Raw genomic sequence first — 25,339 nt, forward strand, 5'->3', positions numbered from 1 at the left:
GGGGATATATCTGGAGCAAAATATAATCCCAAAGGGTACATGCACCCTGTGTTCATTGCAGCACTGTATATACTAGCCAAGAAATGGAAGCGACCTAAATGTCTATCGACAATAATGGATAAACAGGAAGTGGTGCCCATATACAATGAAATATTACTCAGCCATTAAAAGGAATGAAATAACGTCATGTGCAGCAGCATGGACGGACCTAGAGATTGTCATAGTGAATACAGTCAGTCAAAGAAGGAGAACTATTGTATGATACTCCTTATATGTGGAATATAAAAAAAATTATACAAATACACTCACAAAACAGAAAGAGACTCACGAACTTAAAGAACAAACTTATGGTTGTTGGGGGGAAGGATTGGGGAAGGGACAGTTAGGGAGTTTGGGATGGATATGTACACACTGCTGTATTTAAAATGGGTAACCAACAAAGACCTTCCACATCACGTGGAACTCTCCTCAATGTGAGTGGCAGCCGGGATGGGAGGGGAGTTTGGGAAAGAATGGATACATATATTTGTGTGACTGAGTCCTTTTGCTTCCCACCTGAAATTATCACAAGGTTGGTAGTCTGCTACACTGCAATAAAAAAAAAAAAAAAAGTAAAACTGAGAAACAGTGTTAGCTCTTATGCGGTCCCATGTTTTGCAACAGAGGGTAGGTGGAGCCTATATAGATATTTTTCATAACATGTGGTACATAGAGTCACAAAACAAAATTCAACTAAGTACATTTAGAGGTCTACATTGAGCAGCAGCCTATCTACCAAATCAAAAGGAGCTCTGAAGAGCTAAACAAAATAAAGGCGTTACAGTCAGAAGGAGGACAGGAAAAGGGCGTTTTTAGCAAAGAGTGAATCCACGATTGTTTCAGGTAAGCTCACCTTCCATTGGGGTATGGAAAGGCACATTACCTCACTGGTGTTAACCAGGTAATTCTAGGCTGACTGACTCAGGTTGCATTCCTGGAATAAGGTGAAATTCACTTAAGTTAGGTATTAATTCTTGATTTGCTTACATGGGGCTTAGCACAAATAACTCCACTGTGGGTCTGTTGTCTCCTTTTTAACAATCATTAAGTGCACCATTAAAGGGTCAAGTTAAAAACATAATTAACTCAATGGCAAACTTAAGGATTAGCTGAAAGAATCATAGCTCACAGTAAACTAATGTTTGCATACAGTACTGTAGTATTCAAGGCAGGAGGCACAGTATCTAGTGCCAGCCACATAAGTGTTTCAAAAGATTCAGTGAAAGAACGTTCCTGATTTGCTTTTGTTCTGATGCAGGACATTTTTGTTGAGTCAAAGTTTCTGTGCTATTACTTAAATTTCCTGGGAGTAAATGCCAGTTAAATGTGTGGTGCTCTCCCTATGGTGTTCTTTGTGATTTTGCTTTTCTCCAAAAAATGTAGAAAATAAAAGGCTTCTAAGGGCAAGGCTACTTGGTTTTCTCAGGGGTATTTCATGTATTTAGTGTCAACTTCAGAGTCTTTACCATAGTTGAATTCACTACAAGTTGTTAAAGAAATTACCTGTGAGTTGATGAGTTCAATATGGTTTCTCTTTCACAGAATTCCTCCACCTCGAGCTCCCCCAATGAACATCCTCTCTGCAGTCATCACTGAAGCCTTTGGAGTGGCCCTTGTAGGCTATGTGGCCTCATTGGCTCTTGCACGAGGATCTGCCAAAAAATTCAGATATTCAGTTGATGATAATCAGGTGTAGTATGTCCCAGTCCCTCTCCACACCTCCCCATAGCTATTGTATCATTTTGATGTGTACTTCCAGATGCTGAAAATGTTGAATTTATGAAAAATACAGCTTTCCTAAGTGTATAACAAGAATAGGTAGAACAAACCAAAACAAAGGTCTGTAAATCACTGATAGAAAGGTGAAAATCTGAGCTTCTTGGGTTGGTTATAGTACACTTTTGTTTTGAAATAGAGGGATATCTTGTTCTCTTTGTTTTTAGGAGAAAATCTAAATATATTTAATGACTCATGCCAACTTTTTAAAAAATTCAGATTTCAAAATACAAAGAACACTATTATCCTTCTTAGTAAAAAACTAAAGGATGAATGGATTTCTTAGCATACCAAGGATGAAGATTTTACTGAGAATGTTTCTGAATCTACTTTTACTAGTGTTTTGTCTCAAGCCCCATGGCCCTGCATTCCTACACAGGTCTGCAGACATAGATGTGCAGCAGTGGTTAGAATCCCAAAGTACCTACGTCTAAAATCTCACTCTGAAATTGTTTCCATGCCCCAGTTTTGTCATTTGTAAAAAAGCAGGTTTATTAATTCAACAGATGGATATTGAACCCTATGTATAGCAGACACCAGTCTAGGAGCAAGGGATACAATGGTGCATAATACAGACCATGTCTTTCTTCATCTCAAAACCTCCCAGTGGCTTCCCGTAGTACTTATATTAAAAGCCTATTGCCAAGGCTTACAAGGCCCAACCTGACCTTGCTACCATCTCTTTTCCTCTATAATCCCATATTTTTTTGTAGCCTGTTCGAGCCTCACTTCTTGCCTTGGTTTTTTTTTTTTTTTTTTTTTTTGAGTTTACTAGCTATGTTGCTAGTTCAGGATGTCTGTACTTGCTGTTCCCTTTTCCAGGAATTCTATACCCTCAAGTAGCTGCATTCCTCCTTTATTTAAATATTTCCTTCTTAGGCCTTTCTTGGTAAGCTAAATCCTCATCTCCGAAACTTTCCACTCTCTGTTTTACTTTTTGTGTTCATCTTGTTTATTGGTAGCATCCCTCCACTAGAACACCAGTCTGTGAGGGCAGGGATTTTTGTCTGTGTTCCTGGCAACAGCAGAAGCAGAAAAGTGTTAGGAAGCTTCTGTAGGAATCCAGGTGACATCTGATGACTTGGATGCAGCAATGAAGGAGATGAGCAGTGGACGGATTATGAATTGGATGTGGGCACCATCTGGGCAAAGGGGAAGTCAAGACTCTCTCTAAAGCTTTTGGCCCAAATAGAGCTTGAGGTGGGGAAGGGTGTGGGAGGACCAGCATGGGAGTATGTAGAGCAATAGCTGATTAATTAAGCTTGGGATACCTGTTAACCATTCAAATGAAAATGCTGAGGAATAGGTTGCCTATATCAGTCTGAAGTTCAAAAGAGTAGTCTAGGCTTGGAGAGATAAATGTGGCGGCTGTCAGCATGTTTTTGGGTAGCTCAGAATAGAGAAAGGAGTGCTCCAATGTTTGTGATTGCTTATATGAGGAGGAACCGCAGAGGAGGCTGAGAAGCGGTGGCCAGGGAGGTCGGAGGAAACCAGGGGGGTGAGAGGTTCAAGAAGGACCAGGAAGGAGGCTTTCAGGTGGAGAATGTGGGTGACTGTGTCAAATGCCACTTTTACGGCCAGGGAGGTAGGAATTAACCATTGGATTTGGCACCCTGGAGGTCATTGGTGGAGTGGTGGGAACAAAACCCTTTATTGTAGTAACTTGAAACCCGAGTAATTGGCAACAGATACAGTAAATACCTTGTGCTTCCCTATAAAGTTATTATTGTTAGAAGGATCAAATGAATGAAGGGCTCAGAACAGTTTCTGGCTCATTGTAAGCACTCAGTAAATGTTAGCTATTTTTAGAATGATGGTTAAATTACAACCAGTGGAGAGAACAGAAGAATACAAAAGACGCTGCATTCCATGACAAGCTTTATCTGTGGTCTCTCAAATCTGGGCTTCCCAGGTGGCGCAGCAGTTAAGAACCCACTGTCAGTGCAGGAGATGCTAGAGAGGCAGGTTTGACCCCTGGGTCAGGAAGATCCCATGGAGTAGGAAATGGCAACCCACTCCAGTATTCTTGCCTGTATGAACAGACTCCTTCATGGACAGAGGAGTCCGGCAGGCTGTAGTCCATGGTGCCGCAAAGAATTGGGCATGACTGAGCACATCACACACACACACACTCAAACACACACACGCTAAAAGTGGATTGTGATTAGGAAATGATACATTGCCCTGTCATCATTCCTGCAGGAACTCCTGGCCCATGGCCTCAGCAATGTGATCGCTTCGTTCTTCTTCTGTATACCAAGTGCGGCTGCCATGGGAAGAACTGCTGGTCTCTATAGCACAGGAGCAAAGACACAGGTAACTTCATTCTTCAGCAGGCACAGAAGGACTGAGAGAGAGAGAGAGAGGAATGAGCGTCTCTCTAAGTTCCCGAGAATGTTATTTCTTTAGTCTCTTAAAACCAGCATCAAGGCAGTTTCTCTGTTCTCCTGCTTAGAAATGACCCTTGAGAAGCTGAAGGATTCAGTGAGCAGACAAAAAGAAAGTCCTGTACTAGCGGCAGGTTTCTTGTCACCAATCGTTGAGCAAAAGCTCCCTCTCGTGGTGCCTCTGATTTTACTTTTTGCTAATCTAACCCGTCAGTTTGAAATTTTAAAATCTTCGTTCATTTCCTTTAAATAGAATGAAAACAGTTGTATGCAACATCAGTCCTTGATACTGACATTCCTGTCTATAGAGATGTACAAGTATGTGCATGAACAATACAATGTCTATGCACATTTTGGCTTAAAGAAACAGTGGTGTGTTTTAGGAACTCAAATCAGTTTGACATTTTAGAGCCTGCTGTATAGTAGTGATTATGCTGGATACTAGTAAAATTATCAACGGTGGCAATTAAGATGATTCTGTGATGATAAGGATGGTGGTCGTGGTGGAAGCATATATTGAGTTATATGCCAGGCATTGCATGTCATAGTTTTTTTTTATAAATGAACTCATTTAATGTTTTAGGAAACTCTATGAAGGAGGCATAATTATTATTCTAGGTTTCCACATGAGAACATTGAGGAAAAGAGGGTTAAACTAACTTACCCAGGTCACGGAGCTAGGAAGTGGCAGAGCTGAGATTTGAACCCAGATAGATTTACTCCAAATCTTGCATTCTTAAGCACTGTTCTATACAAGGAAATTCATATGTGTGTTGATTTAATAAATTAACATGAACAGCTAACCATTGTTAAAACAATTCATGCACATTTTATTTTCTTTTTAGGCTTTTTTTTGTGTTATTAGTTGACTGTGACGTGTCTTGGTTGCTGCACGCTGGCTTTCTCTGGTTGCAGTTGGTGGGGGTGCCTTTGTGGCCCTGCGTGGGCTTTGCATGCAGCGCTCCTCTTGTTGCAGGGCCTGGGCTCTGGACATGGGCTTCAGTCATTGCAGCACGTGGGCTCAGGGGCTGGGGCACACGGCTCTGTTGCTCTGCAGCATGTAGCCTCTTCCTGGACCAGGGATCCAACTGTTGTCTCATGCATTGCAAGTGGAATCTTTACCTGCTGAGTAACCTGGGAAACCCATTTTTTAGTAGCCTACCTTATATTAAGTCCTTTTGGGGGTGTTGTAGAAGAGTAAATTTGAAAAATATATAGTTCTTGACCTTGGGGGAAAGTGGCAAGAGAAAGATGGGTAAATAAACATTAAAATATAGCATAAAACTAATAAAATTATTGATGAATGTATCATGGAGCAGATGGGAAGCAGTAACAAATTTTGATTCTATAATAATATGACATATTATTGCCACAACACATCAGCAAGGATGTGTAATTCTCATTCAATGTTGTTTTACATGACATTTGATTTTTAGGTGGTTCATGATTTAAAGCATAAGTTCATAATGTGCATTGGCACAACCATTTTTGCCAGCTCTCAAATATTTGTAATCTAAATTTGAATGTTTAATATATAGTGTACTCAAATATCATTCCTTACTCTGAAGACTTACATCGTAAAATTTGAGGATTCTATAGTGATTTCCACCTGGTTTCTTACAAGGATGAGTGTGTGAGATTTCCTTTCATCAGTTCTTCATGGTATTCTCTTCATTAGACTTGAGAAGAAATAAAAGGCACCTAACAAAATACTAATTCACAGAAGCAAAACTCAGCAGCACCTTATTTTTATGCTGTTTTGCTTGTTGAGATCATCCATAATCTGCTCAACTAGTCCCATTAAATTGCACAGGGAAGTAACCTGACTTAATGTGCATACCTCAATTGAGGATGTTTTCCCATGGTAGTCATTTTGGCGTTACAACTATTAAGTTTATGTGGGGATAAGAGACATGATTTGAAGAAGGCCCTGGGACAGCCAAGTCTTAAAAGTTTTGTTCTAAATAGGCTATTTGTGAAACCAACTTTCCATGTGACAAGACTTCACAAAGTAATCCCTTAAAATATCTCTCTTTCTCTCGTAGATACTAGACTTATACCCAGTAAGTTACTCTAGAAGAATGAAAATCTTTCAACTTTCAGGCTAATAATAGCCAATCGTTTCACCAATTGACTCTTATTCAGAAACACTATGAGTATTTCTGTAGAAAGATAGCTTTTAAAATGCAGATATAGCCTTGTTCCTTCCTCCCAGAGCCCATAAATGGTCTTAGCTTTCTTGCCTTTCAGCTACCCAAACTGTGTGCTTCCCCCTGCAGCCTCACCCTGGACTGTTCTCCGCCTCACTCTCAGCTCTCTAGTCCGGCGCCTCCTTCCTCGTGAGCTCTGGTGTCTTCCTTTTGTCCGTTTAGTCTCTGTGGCTGCCTCCTCTTCCCTTCTAAGTTAGCTCCTCCCATTTATCAGATTTCACTAAGACTTCTGGGCCAACTGTGTTCTTTTCTTCAGAGACCTTAGCTCTATTGGACTTTACATGTTTATCAGTGTGATTACACGATTGATGTCTGCCTTCTGCTCTTGACTGCAGCTCCTAGAAAGTCCCTGTCTGCTTTTGTTCTCCATATCATCAGCGTCCAGCCCAGGACTTAGCACATGGCTAAGCACTTAGCACTTAGCACTCAGCACAGTAAGTGTGGGAAGGGTGAATGAAAAATAAAAGCATTGGATGATTATAAAAAAGTCAATTTTGTTGGTTTAAGAAGGAACAGAATAAGTCAGGCAATAGCTTTTATTCTCACTTGATATAGTACATTTGAAATCAGGAAAATGCTTTCATTTGAAATCAGGCTTAGGATCAAGTTGCTCAGTCATGTCTGACTCTTTGCAACCCCATGGACTGCAGCACGCCAGGCCTCCCTGTCCCTCACCAACTCCCAGAGTTTACCCAAACTCATGTCCATTGAGTTGGTGATGCCATCCAACCATCTCATCCTCTGGTGTCCCCTTCTCCTCCTGCCCTCAATCTTTCCCAGGATCAGGGTCTTTTCCAATGAGTCAATTCTTTGCATCAGGTGGCCAAAGTATTGGCATTTCAGCTTCAACATCAGTCCTTCCAGTGAACAACCAGGACTGATCTCCTTTAGGATGGACTGGTTGGATCTCCTTATAGTCCAAGGGACTCTCAGTGTTTAGCCGAGCAAAGTCTTCCCGGTCTCTAAACTGAGGATAACCAACCAGTCAGTATCCAAACTAATTCTTCCCAGTGTCCTTTACACTGGGGATAACCCACTTAGTGCTTGACTTGAATAAAACCTTCCCAGTCCTTCAACTGAGGATGTCACTCAGTATCTAAACTGAGCAACCCAGGTACGTCTTCTTGAAACCAAGTTTCAAGGATAGCCTTGTCCCCCATCAACTAAAACTTAAAATCATCAATAATGGGAGATCCTAGAACCATGAAAAACTCACTCAAATTCATCTGGACTCCCTGAGGTGGTCGATGGGCACATGGAGCCTCTGCTGGTACCAAGGCTTAAGACCCTCATAGGATTCAGGCAGAGGAGAGGGATCCTTCTTTGTGGTTGCCATAACTGTCAACCTAAAAAAAATATTCAAAACCTAAAAGTTGAGAGTTATGCTTTAGTGAAAATCGCTCAGTTGTGTCCGACTCTTTGCAACTCCATTGACTATATCCAGTCCCTGGAATTCTCCAAGCCAGAATATTGGAATGGGTAGCCTTTCCCTTCTCCAGGGGATCTTCCCAACCCAGGGACTGAACCCAGGTCTCCCACGTTGCAGGTGGATTCTTTACCAGCTGAGCCACAAGGGAAGCCCAGTTATGCTTTATTCAGTGGGAATTTTTAGGACTTCAAGCCTGGAGGACAGCATCTCAAGGGACCCTGAGAAAACTGATCTGAGGAAGCCAGGGGAGGAGTAAAGTCATGGAGAAGTTTTGCAACAAAGAGCAAGTAGTGTGAAAATCAAAACATTATTATAAAAGGAAGCCAGATATATTCAGGTTAAGGAATTTGGTGCTTTTCTAGGTAGGGGAAGATATGAGAGTCTGGGCTCCCTGAAATCACTCCTTTCATACATATCTCCGCTATCTGGGACCAGTGTTCTGTGTTTTTCACACCCTGAGCTTCTCAGAGGTGCACCACAGGGAGTGGCTGCCGGATCACAGGGATTCTTCTTCCCGGGTGCCCTTAGGAGCCCAGGAGCTCACACTGGAGGGCTGCGATCCCTGATGGCGGTGACATCCTTGTTTACTGATACGGCAGGAAATACTCTATTTCTCAAGGTTCAGTTCAGTTCAGTTGCTCAGTCGTGTCCGACTCTTTGTGACCCCATGGACTGCAGCACGCCAAGGACTCCCTGTCCATCACCAACTCCCGGAGTTTACTCAAACTCATGTCCATTGAGTCAGTGATGCCATCCAACCATCTCATCCTCTATCATCCCTTTCTCCTCCCACCTTCAATCTTTCCCAGCATCAGGGTCTTTTCAAGAGTCAGTTCTTCGCATCAGGTGGCCAAAGTGTTGGAGCTTCAGCTTCAGCATCAGTCCTTCCAATGAATATTCAGGATGGTTTTCCCTTAGGAAAAGGTTAACACTGATGTTTGCATAGTCATCTTTGTAAGTAACCTGTAACACAGATAATATTTGTTTGAGAATGTAACAAGAAGAAAATATAGATTATTTCATTATCCTATACCAGAGTTAGCATAAACATGAATAGTTACAACTTTAGAATAAAAAGTTATCTGTGGATATATAATTACCATGAAATGAAATGAGTTAAAGAAAACTAAAATGCCTAGAAAAATGTTTGTCCTCTGGTTAATTAAATGTGTGAACAGTTTTTTCCTACTAGTTGCAGTCTAAGCTAAGCTGGAACTTATTAAGAAGGAGGCATTTAGCTTTGTTTGTTTTCTGAGTTTAATAAAGGAAACAAGTTTATCTCCCTTCTGGTTGTAATTTGCCTTTAAATTTTTTTCTAGGTAAGTCAGAGGTATATAAGAAAGTAGCACTTCATATACAAAGTTATGGATGTTCAGAATGTGGGTAATACTTGAAAACATAGTGTAACTGTGTTATTACAGAAGTCTAAAGTCAGAGAAGTCTGTTATAGCATTGCAAATATCTCATCTTAGTTTAACCTCAGTGTATAGTGACTGAGTTGGTTATCTACGGAACAGTGGCTTGGACTGAATGCTTTTTTTTTTTTTTTGATGCTTTTATTTTATTTTATTTTTTTCATTTATTTTTATTAGTTGGAGGCTAGTTACTTTACAATATTATAGTGGTTTTTGTCATACACTGACTTGAATTAGCCATGGATTTACATGTATTCCCCATCCCAATCCCCCCTCCCACCTCCCTCTCTACCCGCTCCCTCTGGGTCTTTCCAGTGGACTGAATGCTTTTAAAGGCGTTTTCCAAATTCAAACTTTAGTACCTGGGTCTCTTACTTATGGAGACAAAGAGTGTCAGTATTTTGAGTTTTGAGAGTGGAAACTATTATATTATTGATTTCTATGCCCGAGGAGTAGATACCCTGGGCATAATTGATAAGGATTTCTTATCTAATTAGATGCCCTTGTCTTTTGATCTAGGGCATCAACAAAGATGAAATGCATTAAAGAGCTGACATAAGCTATTTGATTACATAGTCTGTTTCATTGTATGACTTACTATCTAAGGTAAACAAATAGTTTTTTTCACCCGTTGTTTGTCATCCTTTGAAAGTAAGATCCATTTAACTCTTATTTTAACAATAAGACTGAAATTATAGTTCAGTGAGCACACTATTGTTAATGTATTTACAAAAAGCTGTGTAAATAAAAAATAAGTAATCTTTAGAGAAAATCTTGAAGGTAGTTGACGTTTACTGTTTTTAAAAAGAATTATTTAATTAGGTTGTAGCTTCTCTAACAGCTTTAGTGTATTTAAGGTATCTAGAAACTTGAAATATATTTGACTTTATGGATCTAATTCAGTTTATAATCCATATTCCTTCTAATTCTTAGCTCTGTGACCTTGGGAAAGTCACTTTGCCTTTATGTCCCTCAAATCCTTCAAAGGAGTTTAGAGTCTAGCTGTCTCAAGTTCATAGCTGCAAATAAGATTAAGGTACCTTTGTAAGTGTTTGATAAAGGTCTCACGGCGACACTGCATGCCATTGTCTTTTGACATGAAGTGCAGTTTAACAATTGGTGCCTTTTTCTTTCCACATGAACATGGATATACTGAACCACTTATGGGGATATCTGAATGAATTCTATAACTTGCCTTCTGACAGCAAGCTTTTTTCAGTCTAGTGGAATGACAGGCATAATATTTTGTCATTTAAAAACTCATGTAAAATCACCAATTACTCCTAAATGATCAGTTTAGCGGCAGTTTAGTGTATTAGAACTTCCCTAACAACCTCTAGTTTCCTAATGACTTATTTCCCACAGAAGGATTTTTCCCTTTTATATGCTATATAATGCTGTAGAGGAGTTCCACTAAATATGGAAGGAACTTGTATCAGTTTCTTTCTCTTAGTTTTATGATTTTGAGTTTAATCCATGCTGTTACATGTGTGAATAGTCTTTTTATTATTGAGTAGTATTCTACTATAAGGATGTACCAAAATTTATCTATTCACCAGTTGGTAAACAATTTAATTATTTACAGTTTTAGTGTTTATGAATACAGCTGCTATAAATATTTACATGTATGTTGATAAGCATAAGTTTTCATTTCTTTTAGGTGGTTTTAGGTCAGACATTACTTCATGAGAAACTGCCAAACTTTTTTCGGAAGTGGCTGCACCATATCTTAAGTCCCACTAGCAGTGTCTGAGAACTCAAGTTGCTCTGAGACCTTACTATTGATTATTTGTCTATATATTTATTTTTAACCACTCCAGTTTCCTTTGATTCCTCCATTATAATATTTTAGGTATTTTTTTGGTCCTGGGAAAGCCTCTTTTCTCTTGGTAGACTGACAGTTTGGCTAAATGTTTCTATTAAGATGTGAACGTTTGTTTATGTGAAACTGATTCTCCATCAAGTGGAGCTTAGTTAGAAGTGAGCTGTTTTGAATTGCCTTTTGTCAACATATTGAGTTGGTTAAAACACAATATTAATGATTTTTTAGGATTAATAAAGTTGTTTGCTTCACTGCAGAGACTACTTCCATAATCCCATATAACTGTTTCATACTAACGAAGGACTCCTAAGAAGAGAGCAAAGGCTTCCGTGGAAATTTGTCATCAGCCCAGAAAATCCCTAAAGCTGTGTGTATTCAGTTATTACCCACATAACTAAGAAATGAGAAGGGAGGTCAGGTGAACAACAGTAGGCTTAAGTACAATTGAAATGTCATTTTCACCATTAAACAACGGAAAATTGTGATGTGCGATAATAGTTGACGGTGTCCTGTTTCTTTGTGTAAAATGGCTTTTCTCTCAGTGCTGACTGAATTTCATCGCACTAGTTTGCCACCTGTCACGTTTGGGTTGCTTCAACTACACAATATAGATAACGACAGTCTGTATAATTTAACAATCCCGTGCCAACATTTTGTTTCTTCTTATCAAGAAGAACTAAGATTATCTTTCCCCCCTATAACTTTGGAATAACAAAAAATTGAAGGATTTCTCTTTTTGCTGTCTTGTTTTGCAGGTGGCTTGTCTAATATCTTGCATTTTTGTCCTGGTAGTCATCTATGCGATAGGGCCCCTGCTTTACTGGCTGCCCATGGTAAGCAGTACTTTTTATTATTTAATTTTAAACTTTAACATTAAAGAGAATCATTCCATTTTAAGCATTTCTTTGAAGAACAACCTCAGTGATCCTAACTCTGAGAAGTTATGTGGCATAAGTAATGGTTGTATGGAGGAGAGATAGAAAGAGCCCACATCTGATGGGTAAGGTACGGGAGGGTACCACGGCTGTTTTCATTTAATTAGATTTATTCTGTGTTCAGTTGGAAGGTAGAATTAAGCAATCTCTGTTATGAGAAATAGACTTTGGAAGAAGTTTATAAAATTTAGACTCTTAGAAAATGCATGCTGGGCAAGAGAGTAGGGAACAAAATATTTCTTGCCACCCTTGATACATCTTTATACAAAGTGACTCAGAACATTAGTGTGGGTATCTGCCTTGCTTTTCGCAGGCCTGGGACACTATAGCAAGATGCTCGTCTTCAGGGATCCAGAGACAGTTCTTGTTCTAATTCTTCATTCATGTAATAAGAATAAATCATTTTCATGAGAGGATCTTCCAATAATCAAGTTTATTTCTCAAGAGACTTATAAATATATTCTGATGCAACCAGATAATTTATATTCAAGATGATTAAAGAAATACATGATACACTGAATTTTGCAATAAGTTGCAAACAAATGGCAATGAATAATTATTATAAAGTTAACAGGACATTCAGTCTTATCACATTCACCCTTATAATTCACTACTTTTCTTTTTATTTCCTCCTTTTTTTAAGAATGGAATAACATTTACGCTGTGACTTTTCTAGAACTGATATTATGTTCTTAAAGTACAATAATAGGTTAGTTCTAAACAAAATGAATATTACTTTAGTCTTCTAAATGGTAACTATTCTCTAGTAAGTATTTAGAAAACAAAGACATAAAATACCTTGATTCTTTTAAATTTAGATTAAAGTCTTTATCTTGCATCTTTATCAGCTTATTTTTTTATTTGTAGTGTGTTCTTGCAAGTATTATTGTTGTGGGACTGAAGGGAATGCTAATACAGTTTCGAGATTTAAAAAAATACTGGAATGTGGATAAAATTGACTGGGTAAGTAGAAGTTTAATCTAAAATTGCTCTCTTGGCTTAAACACATGTTACAAAATAAGCTTTAATAGTTCCATTTGCAGAAGATAGTTTTAGCCATTTAAGTCTTACATTTTATGAACAGTTTTTACTTATTTACAAACTATAATTTTTTTCAAAGTCTTAAAACATTTTTTATAAGAACAGAAATGGAATTGTATCAAGTTTTGACTGATGTGCTGTTTAAGACCTTTTTAAAAAATGTTATCACTTGAATGGTTTGTGAATTCCCAGTTTCCATTATGAATTGATTATAGAAGTTAAGATCATCAAGAAACAGCTAGTAGAAATATGACTATATATAACATATATGAAAAGCCAGCATTGATTTCTAAGAAACATGTGCTTCATTGACATAGGATAAGCATACCAATAGTGACCATGTTCTCAGTCGCTCAGTCATGTCCAAGTCTTTACAGTCCCATGGACCGTAGCTCCCTAGGCTCTTCTGTTCATGGGATTTCCCAGGCAAGAATACTAGAGTGGGTTGCCATTTCCTTCTCCAAATGGTGACCATATTCATTCTAAATGCAGAGTCTCATGAATTGCTTTTTTAAATGAGTTACATTGAGAAGAATATTATGTTAATAGTATATCACTAGGAACACATTCCTCTGGTGGCTCAGCTGGTAAAGAATCTGCCTGCAGTGCGAGAGACCAGAGTTCGACCCCTGGATTGGGAAGACCCCCTGGAGAAGGGGATGGCAACCCACTCCAGTAGTCTGACCTGGAGAATTCCATGGACAAAGGAGCCTGGTGGGCTACAGTCCATGGAGCTGCAAAGAGTCAGACACGACTGAGTGGCTAACAACATAACACAAAGGAACAGATTAAATTATACTATAAAATATGGATTCCACTAACATCAGTTTTTAGTATGCTTGTTCTAGAGAAATGTGTCTATGTGAGAACATTCAGTATTCTCTCCCTCCCATAGATGGGTGAGCTATTTCATGAGTAGACTCCGCTTAGCTCTATTATGGCATTTACCATATTGAAATGCAATTATCTATGTACTCCTCTTTCAAATTCTTTACTCTGAGAGACTTTGGAGGATTATTTATGCTGGAGCCTAATTTAATAATACTCCTCATATCTCAATATTACTGAGCTCCTACCAAGGTACAGTACTAGGTGTTATGTGAAAATGCAGAGATGAATAAAGAAGTACTTATCGTCTTCAGACACTGATATCTGTGCAGCGTGCAGACATAGACACATTAACTGTTACGTGAGGCATGATACAACATAACAGAAGCAAAAGTAAGAACTTGGCAGTGGAGAAAAGTAGAAGCTGAAACATTTAGTTTGGACTGGGTTAATACAGTAGAGTTACAGCAGAGCTGAAATGTGGACTGAGACTTGAAGGAACAGTGTTTTTTGGGCAGTCCAAGAGGCCAAAATTAACCAGGCTGATGAAGGAACAAGACTTTTTTAAGGTGATATATATGACGTGGCACATGGAAATAGAAAAACTGAGAAGATGCAAAGTTATTTAACAAGCTATTGATAATCCCATGATAAAGGTATTGATAAGAAACTCATTAATCACATAAGGGGGAGGACATTATCATAATGGAAGGGGAGAGATCTCTAGGAAGTGTCAGAGGATGAGATGGCATCACTAACTCAAACTAACATTAGTTTGAGTAAACTCAGGGAGATAGTGAAGGACAGGGAAGCTTGGCATGCTGTCATCCAAGGGGTCGCAGAGTTGGACATGACTTAGCAAATGAAAAACTATATATATGTATACATATATATGTATATATTTATGCAATGAAATATCATTCAGCTATAAGAAGGAACAAAAATGGGTCATCTGTAGAGATATGGATTGACCAAGAGACTGCCATAAGGAGTGAAATATGCAGAAAGAGAAAAGCAAATATCATAGAATAATGTATGTATGTAGAATGTAGAAAAATGGTGCAGATCAACCTATCTTCAGGGCAGGAACAGCGATGCAGATGCAGAGGCTGGACATGTGGACGATGGTGCAGGCGGTGGGGTAAGATGGATTGTGAGGCTGACATGTATACCCTACTGTGTGTGAGGCCAGTGGGAACCGCTGCGTAGTGCAGGGTGCTCAGCTCAGGGCACTGTGGTGATCTAGACGCGTGGGATGGAGATCCAAGAGGGTGGGGATACATGTAAAAGTTCAGTTCAGCTCAGTTCAGTCTCTCAGTCCTGTCCGACTCTCTGCGACCCCATGGACTGCAGCACGTCAGGCCTCCCTGTCCATCATCAACTTCCAGAGCTTACTCAAGCTTATATCTATTGAGTCAGTGATGCCATCCAACCATCTCATCCTCAGTCGCCCCCTTCTCCTTTCACCTACAATCTTTCCCAGCATCAGGGTCTTTTCCAGTGAGTCAGTTCTTCGCATCAGGTGGCCAAAGTATTGGAGTTTCAGCTTCAGCATCAGTCCTTCCAAATGAGTATTCAGGACTGATCTCCTTTAGGATGGACTGGTTGGATCTCCTTGTTGTCCAAGGGACTCTCAAGAGTCTTGTCCAACACCACAGTTCAAAAGCATCAATGCTTCGTGCTCAGCTTTCTTTATAGGCCAACTCTCACATCCATACATGACCACTGGAAAAACCATAGCCTTGACCAGACGGACCTTTGTTGGCAAAGTGATGTATACTCACAGGCTGATTCATTTTGTGGTGCAGCAGAAACACACACCATTGTAAACCAACTGTACCCTAATAAGTAAACTAGAGAGCCTTATGCATCATTAGTAGTAAGCTACCTTAGTTCTTTTAATAGCAGTCCTAGAAAAGAGAAAGCTATTGAAAATGACCAAAACTATTCACAGTTTTATTTGCAATATTATTACATTAAATGAGAAAATAGTGGAAAATTATGGCATGCTTTTGAACCAAACACATAAACCAACAATTTACAGATTTTAAGTAAAGTCTTTGTGAGGACTGAATTAGCGGTTGGCAACATCTCTATATAAAAGACTGAACTTTGTCACTTTGCCTTTCCATTAACCTCTGCCACAGGGAGTCTGATGGAGTGTGGATTTGTTTCTGTTTTTCTGGACTTTGTGTGTGTGTTTGTGTGAACATATATTTTTATTTCTCTCAGGTAATTACCCAGTAGTGAAACAGGTTGGTTATGTGGTATGTGTATGTGTGTATATATATATATATATATATATATATATATATATATATGCCTCCCTGTAGCTCAAATAGTAAAGAATCTGCCTACGATGCAGGAGACCAGCGTTTGATCCCTGGGTCTGGAAGATCCCCTGGAGAAGGCAGTGGCAAGCCACTCCAGCATTCTTGCCTGGAGAATCCCATGGACATAGAAGCCTGGCAGGCTATAGTCCATGGAGTCCCAAAGAGTTGGACACAACTGAGTGACTAACACACACACACATATATATAATTTAATTTATAAAAATATATATAATTTATTTTTAATTGGAGGATAATTGCTTTAGAATGCTGTGTTGCTTTCTGCCATACAACAATGTGAATCAGCTATAAGGATACATATGTCCCCTCTTTATTGAATCTTCTTCCCACTCTCCAACCCATCCCACTGCCCCTGGTTGTCAGAGGGCACAAGTTTGAACTTCCTGTGTTATCCGGAAACTTCCCACTAGATACCTACCTTGCATATATTAATGTATATCTGGGTCTTGTAGTGTTTTTATTCCTAGTTTGTAAAGAAATCTTCATAATGTCTCCATAGGGGCCCTATCAATTTACTTTCCCACTAACAGTGAAAGAAGTTTGCCTTTTTTCCACATCCTCTCCAACATTTATTTTTTGTAGATTTTTTTATGATGGCATTTCTGACTAGTGTAAGGTAATACCTCATTATACTTTTGATTTGCATTTCTCTAATAATGAGTGATATTGAGCATTTTTTTCCCTGTGTTTTCTGGCCAGCTGTATGTCTTTTTCAGAGAAATGTCTGTTTAGGTCTTCTGCCCATTTTTAGATTGGATTGTTTGTTTTTCTGATATTGAGCTTGCTGCATGAGCTGCTTATATGTTTTGGAGATTAATCCTTTGTCAGCTATTTCATCTCCAACTATTTTCTCCCATTCTGAGGATTGTCTTTTCATCTTGTTTATGATTTCCTTTGCTGTGCAAAGGCTTTTAAGTTAAATTAGTCCCATTTGTTTATGCTTATTTTTGTTTTCATTACTTTAGGAAGTGGCTCGAAGAGGATCTTGCTATGATTTATGTCGAAGAGTGTTCTGCCTGTTTTCCTCTGAGTTGTATAGACTTTTGGTCTTACATTTAGGTCTTTAATGCATTTTGAATTTATTTTTGTGTACGGTATTAGGAAGTGTTCCAATTTCATTTTTTTACATGTACATACACTTGTCCAGCATTCCCAGCATGGCTTCTGGAAGAGGCTGTCGTTTCTCCATCAGCCTGTGTTTCTGTTTTTGTGTCAGGATCATGCTCTTTTGTTTATTCATTCTTTCTGACAATGCAAGGGACTTTATTAGGAAGGGATGCCTGAGTGGAGAGCAGTAGGGTAAAGGAATCCAGGGGAACTGCTCGGCCACGTGGCTCACAGTCTTAGGTCTTATGGTGACAGTATTACTTTCCAGGATCTCTTTGGTCAATTACTCTGACTCCTTCCTGGTGTTTCCTGGTGGCACGCGCATTGCTCAGCCAAGATGTATGCCAGAAAGAAGGATCCTGAGAGGTAGTCGGACATGTGAGTACCATATTGTCTTGATCACTGTAGCTGTAGAGTGCAGTCTAATGTCAGGAAAATTGATTCCTCCAGCTCCATTGTTCTTCCTCAGGATTGCTCTGGCTATTTGGAGTCTTTTATGTTTCCATAGACATTGCAAATTTTATTGTTCTAGTGCTGTGAGAAATGTCAATGTTAATTTGATAGAGTTTGCACTGAATCTGAATTACTTTGGTTAGTATAGTCATTTTCACAATATTTATTCTCCCAGTCTAAGAACATGGTATCTCTCTCCATCTGTTTGTGTCATCTCTGATTTTTTTCACCAGTGTCTTAATTTTCTGCATACAGATCTTTTGTCTCCTTGGTATATTCCTTGGTCTTTTATTTCATTTTATGTGTTGCAATAGTGAATGGAATTAATTCCTTAATTTTTCTTTCTGATTTATCATTGTTCGTATATAAGAATGCAAGGTATTTCTGTGTATTGATTTTGTATCCTGTGACTTTATTAAATTCATTGATAACCTCTAGTAATTTTCTGGTAGTGCCTTTAGGATTTACTATGTATAGTACCATATCGTCTGTAAACAGTGAGAATTTTACTTCTTTTTTCATCTAGATTCCTTTTATTTCTTTTTCTTCTCTGATTGCCATGGCTAGGACTTCCAAAGCTATATTGAAAAATAATGGTGACAGTGGGCATTCTCGACTTGTTCCTGATCTTAGAGAAAATGCTTTCAGCTTTTCACCATTGAGAATAATATTTTCTGTGGGTTTCTCACATATGGCCTTTATTAGGTTGACATAGGTTCTGTCTATGCCTATTTTCTGAAGAATTGTTATCACAAATGGGTGCTGAATATTGTAAAAAGCTTCTTCTGCATCTATCGAGAATATCATATGATTTTTATCTTTCAATTTGTTAATATGATATGTAACATTGGTTGATTTGCATATATTGAAGTATTTGTAGGATTAAACTCTAATTAATCGTGGTGCGTGATGTTTTTAATGTGTTGTTGGATTCTGTTTGCTGGAATTTTGTTCAGAAATTTTTCATCTATGTTTACCTTTGATATTGACCTGTAATTTTCCTTTTTTGTGATGTCTTTTCCAGTTTTGGCATCAGGGTAATGGTGGCCTTCTAGAATGAGTTCATTAGTGTCCCTTCCTCAGCAATTTTTTGGGAAGAATTTAAGGAGCAACAGCATTAACTCTTCTCTAAACATTTGATAGAATTCACCTGTGAAGCCATGTAGCCCTGGGTTTTGTTTTTGGGAGATTTCTTTTTTTATCACAATTTCGATTTACATGCTTGAGAATGATCTGTTTGTATTTCTGTTTATTCCTTGTTCAGTCTTAGAGGTTGTAATTTTCTAAGAATTTGTCCATTTTTTCCTAGGTTGTACATTTTATTGGCATATAGTTGCTCGTGGTAGTCTCTTATGATCCTTTGTATTTCTGCACTGTCTGTTGCAATCTCTCATTTTTCATTTCTAATTTTGTTCATTTGAGTCTTCCTTCTTTTTATCTTGATGAGTCTGTCTAATGGTTTATGAATTTTGTTTTTCTTCTCAAAGAACGAGTTTTTAGTTTTATTGATCTTTGGCATTTTTCTTTCATTTCTTTTTTATTTATTTCTTTTCTCATCTTATGATTTATTTACTCCTACTTACTTGCTGTGTTTTTTGTTTGTTTTTTGTTCTTTTCCCAGTTGCATTATGTTGTCTATTTGATATTTTTTCCTATTTCTTGAGATAGGATTGCATTGCTATATTCTTCCCTCTTAGAACTTCCCAATAGGTTTTTGGGTCATCGTGTTTTCAGTGTCATTTGTCTAAAGGTATTTAAGAAATCTTTTTAGTAACCTATTGGCTATTAAGAAGTATATTGTTTAAATCTCCATGTGTTTGTGCTTTTTTACAGTTTCTTTCCTATTATTAATATCAACTGTTATAGCATTGTGGTCAGAGAAGATACCTGGTACAATTTCAATTTTCTTAGATTTAGTAAAGCTTGATTTGTGACCCAAGATGTGACCTATCCTGAGAATGTTCCATGTGCACTTGAAGAGAAAGTGTATTCCAGTGCATTGGCTGGAATGCTCTGAAGATATCCATTAGGTTCATCTGATCTAATGTGTAATTTGAAGCTTGTGTTTCCTTATTAATTTTCTGCCCAGAAGACCTTTCAATTGGTGGAAAAGTCCCCTACTATTATTGTGTTGCTCTTGATTTCCCTTTTATGTCTGTTAATGTTTGCCTTATGTGTTGAGGTGCTCCTATGTTGGGTGCATGACTATTTGCAATGTTCTGTTTTCTTCTTGGATTGATAGCTTGATTATTATGTATCATCCTTCTTTACCTCTTGTAATGTTTTTTATTTTAAGGTCTAGTTGTCTGATATGTGAATTGCTTATAAGGTCTATTTGTCTGATATGCAAATTGCTACCCTGGGTTTCTTTTGATTTCCATTTGCCTGAAATACAATTTTCTATCCTCTCACTTTCAATCTGTATGTGCCCCTAGGTCTGAAGTGGGTCTCTTTTAGAGAGCATATATAAGGGTCTTATTTCTGTATCCATTCAGCTAGTCTGTGTCTTTTGGTTGAAGCATTTAACCCATTTACACTTAAAGTACTTACTGGTGTATATGTTTCTTTGGGCATTTCCTTAATTGTCCTGAGTTTATTTTTGTAGGTCTTTTCCTTCTCTTGGGTTTCCTGCCATTAGAAGTCCCTTTAGCATTTGTTGTATAGCTGATTTGGTGGTGCTGAATTGACTTTTGCTTGTCTGTAAAGCTTTAGGTTTCTGCCTCAAATCTGAATGTGATCCTTGCTGGGTAGAGTAATCTTGATTGTAAGTTTTCTCCTTTCATAACTTTAGGTATATCTTGCCACTCCCTTTGGGCCTGCAGAGTTTCTGCTGAGAGATCAGCTATTAACCTTATATAGTTTCTCTTTATTTTACCTGTTGCTTTTCCCCTTCTTGCTTTTACTATTGTTTTCTTTGGGTGTAATTTTTGTTAGCTTGATTAATAAGTATCTCGATGTGTTTCTCCTTGAGTTTGTCTTATATGAAACTCTCTGTGCTTCTTAAACTTGTTTGGCCATTTCCTTTCCCATGTTAGAGAAGTTTTCAACTATAATTGCTACAGAATTTTTTCTCAGGCCCTTTCTCTCTTCTTCCTCTTTTGTTGTTCAGTCACTAAATTGTATCCAACTCTTTGTGATCCCATGGACTTCTGCATGCCAGGATTCCCTGTCCTCCTGTTTTGTGTGGATCTGTATATTCCTTCCCAGTGGTCAGGGACACCTGCCAGTCCTCAGCTGGCGCTCTGTGGGATCCCCACCTGCAGATGTATTCCTGATGCATTGTGGAGAGAGATGTACTCCACATCCACCTAGTCCTCTGCCATCTTGTCACCTTCCCTGGGCTTTTGTCTACTACTCCTTAAATGATGTATTCTTGCTGAGAGATTTCATCACAGGGATGTTGTAGAGCAAGACTGTGAGGACTTAGCAATCAGGAGGAAGATGAGCATACGAAAGGACCCATACACTCTGTCTCCTGTTCTCTTCCAGGGCATATGGGTCAGTACATACTTATTCACAGTATGTTTTGCTGCCAACGTTGGGCTGCTGTTTGGTGTTGTGTGTACCGTAGCTATCGTGATCGGTCGCTTCCCAAGGTAAGATATTATTTAAATGCTGTTTATTCTGACACAGCAGCAAAATAAATGGTGTTGGCAGTTACTTTTATTTCTGTGGAATAGATGGTATTATAATCTCATGCTTTTAGATTTAAAGCTAGAAACAAAAGTTTTTATCTACATGTGATATATAACAATGTTAGTCTTAATGGAGAAGAAATGGCCTTAATGGAGGAGAAATATTTTGTTATAGCTATAAAATAGAATATATAAAAACTATTAAAGTGAATTAATTAGCCTCATAGCCATATACTGCATTATAGAGTTACTTTTTTTTTAATTAAGGGAATAGATATAGTCTCTAATGAGACCCAAACAATATAGCAGTGTAATCATTTGAAAAGTTAAATAGCCTCAATACAGTTAATTTTTCTGAAGTTGTATTAATTTAGCTACTTTTTCCAGATAACTTATTAAAAAGTGCATTGTTTTTGTTTTTTACTAAACATCTGTAAAGCATTCCATATTTTGACTATTTTTTTGTTTGCTCAGTGTTCACCATCTGATAAAGCTTCTACTCATACCTTATCCTTCTTTTGAAATTCTTTGTGAAATAATGTAGTCTTAAAAATTAAGTTTTATCTCTATAGATTCAATTGTTATAGAGTCTATCAGTGCAGTTCAGTTGCTGAGTGATGTCTCATTCTTTGCGGCCCCATGGACTGCAGCACGCCAGGCCTCCCTGTCCATCACCATCTCCCGGAGCTTGCTCAAACTCATGTCCACTGAGTCAGTGATGACATCCAATCATCTCATCCTCTATCATCCCCTTCTTCTCTTCCTTCAGTCTTTCCCAGCATCAGGGTCTTTTCCAATGAGTCAGTTCTTTGCATCAGGTGGCCAAAGTATTGGAGTTTCAGCTTCAGCATCAGTCCTTCCAATGAATATTCAGTGTTGATTTCGTTTAGGATGAACTGGCTGGATCTCCTTGCAGTCCAAGGGACTCTCAAGAGTTTTTTCCAACATCACAGTTCAAAAGCATCAATTCTTCAGCGCTCAGCTTTCTTTATGGTCCAACTCTCACATCTACACATGACTACTGAAAAACCATAGCTTTGACTAGATGGACCTTTGTTAGCAAAGTAATGTCTCTGCTTTTTAATATGCTGTCTAGGTTGGTCATAGCTTTTCTTCCAAGGAGTAAGCATCTTTTAATTTCATGGCTGCAGTCACCATCTGCAGTGATTTTGGAGCCCATGAAAAGAAAGTCTGTCATGGTTTCCATTGTTTTCCCATCTATTTGCCATGGAGTGATGGGACCATGATCTTAGTTTTTTGAATGTTGAGGTTTTTTTTTTGAATATTGAGTTTTAAGCCAATTTTTTCACCCTCCTCTTTCACTTTCATCAAGAGGCTCTTTAGTTTTTCTTCACTTTCTGTTATAAGGGTGGTGTCATCTGCATATCCGAGGTTATTGATATTTCTTCCAGCAATCTTGATTCCAGCTTTTGCTTCATCCAGCCCAGCATTTCGCATGACGTAGTCTGCATATAAGTTCAAAAGGCAGGGTGACAATATGCAGCCTTGGTGTACTTCTTTCCCAGTTTGGAGCCAGTCCGTTTTTCCATGTCCAGTTCTGACTGTTGCCTCTTCACCTGCATACAAGACGGTCGGGTCATGGTGGAGAGTTCTGACAGAATGTGGTCCACTGGAGAAGAGAATGGCAAACCACTTCCATATTCTGGCCTTGAGAACCCCATGAACAGTATGAAAAGGCAAAAAGATATGACAGTGAAAGATGAACTCCCCAGGTCAGTAGGTGCCTAATATGCTACTGGAGAAGAGTGGGGAAATAACGCCAAAAAGAATGAAGAGATGAAGCCAGAGTGAAAACAATGCCCAGTTGTGGATGTGACTGGTGATGGAAGCAAAGTCTGATGCTGTAAAGAGCAACATCGCATAGGTACCTGGAATGTTAGATCCATGAATCAAGGTAAAATGAAAGTGGTCAAACAGGAGATGGCAAGAGTGAACATTGAGATTTTAGGAATCAGTGAACTATAATGGACTGAAATGGGTGAATTTAATTCAGATGACCATTATATCCACTACTGTGGGCAAGAATCCCTTAGAAAAAATGGAGTAGCCCTCATAGTCAACAAAAAAGTCTGAAATGCAGTTCTTGGGTGCAGTCTCAAAAATTACAGAATGTTCTCTGTTTCCAAGGCAAACCATTCAATATCATAGTAATCCAAGTCTATGCCCCAACCAGCAATGCCAAAGAAGCTGAAGTTGAACAGTTCTGTGAAGACATACAAGACCTAACACCAAAAAAAGATGTCCTTTCATCATAGGGGACTAGAATGCAAAAGTAGGAAGTCAAGAGATACCTGGAGTAACAGGCAGGTTTGGCTTTGGAGTATGAAATGAAGCAGGGCAAAGGCTAACAGTTTTGCCAAGAGAACTCATTGGTCATAGCAAATACCCTCTTCTAACAACACAAGAGATGATTCTACACATGGATATCAATCGATGAGCAATGCCAAAATCAGATTGATTATTTTCTTTGCAGCCGAAGATGGAGAAGCTCTATACAGTCAGCAAAAACAAGAGTGGGAGCTGACTGTGGCTCAGATCATGAACTCCTTATAGAGTCTCTCTCTCTCTCTCTCTCTCTCTCTCTCTCTATATATATATATATATATATATATATATATATGTATGTATGTATATATTCATTGTTATCTGATCCTATCTTGCTATTGATTTCCTCTTTACTTCCTGTATTTTACACAAGATTTCTGACAAACCATATACTTTCTAGCCTTTTCACTTATTGCTCACTCTTTTTTGTCAATTCACCTCCTACACCTTGAAGATAGGATAGCTGGGAGTTCAGGTGAGATAAATTACATTTTAAAAATCTCAGTTTAGATGTCTGTGCTGTTACTTTATTTCTGAGGGTCCCAGAGAGATACACATTTACCAGTGTCTTATAAACAGTTGGGATGTAGTGTGGAAACCACTCTAGATACTTTCTAATTGTTATAATGAAGTGACTCATCCTTTTTACTTCTTCATGGTTAATGTAGTAACTTGCAAATTATATATTTTATATATGATTTCATTCTAGAGCAAAGACTCTGAGTACAAAAAATATGAAAGAAATGGAATTTAAAATGAAGACAGAAATGGATGATGTAAGTTTAGTTTCCTTTTCCTTTGTGTAATTAATAATTTTTGTAGGAGATAATAATTTTTGTCAGATAGTTTCAAGATATAAGAAGCAGATAAATTACTAATTTTAAAATGATAATTCTATTTTTGATTAGTTTGAACTTTTAATAGTATATGTGACCACTATATATATGGCAATCAACATGCAACAAATCAATAGAACAACAACAGAAATTTTGTATCAGCATTCAAATAATAGAATAACATGGCACATAAAAATACAGTTCACAGTAGAATCATGGTCCAGATTAGTTTAAGTATTTGGAAACCTCTTTTCCATCTGACATGTCTGTTAGTTTGTGTGTGTGTCACTTAGTTGTGTCTGACTCTTTGCGACCTCATGAGCTGTAGCCCACCAGACTCTTCTGTCCATGGAATTCTCCGAGGATACTGGAGTGGTTTGAAATTTCCTTCTCCAGGTGATTTTCCTGACCCAGGGGTCTCCTGCATTGCAGGCAGATTCTTTACCATCTGAGCTATTAGTTTATATTGACATATAGCAGTCAAACTAAACTAATAGTCTATTCCAAATTAAATGATGGAGGAAGATAGGGAAAAGGGAAGGGAAAAAAGAAAAGTAGGATCATGGTATTTGTTAACACAGTCAATGAATCTTATCAGCAGGGCCTAATTAACGACTCTAGGCTTGGTTTCTTGCACAGTGGACACCTTTTTAAGGAAGTAACTTATTAAATTATCTCACCCCCAGGTGGCGCTAGTGGTAAAGAACTCGCCGGCCCAGGCAGGAGACG

At 38.3% G+C, this 25,339-nt stretch overlaps 1 protein-coding gene across 1 annotated transcript in view; it reads left to right on the top strand.

Moving 5' to 3' along the window:
- The first annotated feature begins 1,588 nt into the window (after positions 1 to 1,588).
- Positions 1,589 to 25,339, top strand: part of LOC133050527 (anion exchange transporter-like) — a 65,210-nt gene continuing 41,459 nt past the window's right edge. The window contains exons 1-6 of the mRNA XM_061134777.1: positions 1,589 to 1,729; positions 4,018 to 4,131; positions 11,834 to 11,911; positions 12,881 to 12,976; positions 21,283 to 21,389; positions 24,484 to 24,550. Of these exons, the coding sequence (XP_060990760.1) occupies positions 1,607 to 1,729; positions 4,018 to 4,131; positions 11,834 to 11,911; positions 12,881 to 12,976; positions 21,283 to 21,389; positions 24,484 to 24,550 (585 nt within the window). The 5' untranslated portion in view covers positions 1,589 to 1,606. The remainder of the gene's footprint in view (positions 1,730 to 4,017; positions 4,132 to 11,833; positions 11,912 to 12,880; positions 12,977 to 21,282; positions 21,390 to 24,483; positions 24,551 to 25,339) is intronic.

Source organism: Dama dama, chromosome 32 (assembly GCF_033118175.1).
Source record: "Dama dama isolate Ldn47 chromosome 32, ASM3311817v1, whole genome shotgun sequence".
Taxonomy (NCBI): domain Eukaryota; kingdom Metazoa; phylum Chordata; class Mammalia; order Artiodactyla; family Cervidae; genus Dama; species Dama dama.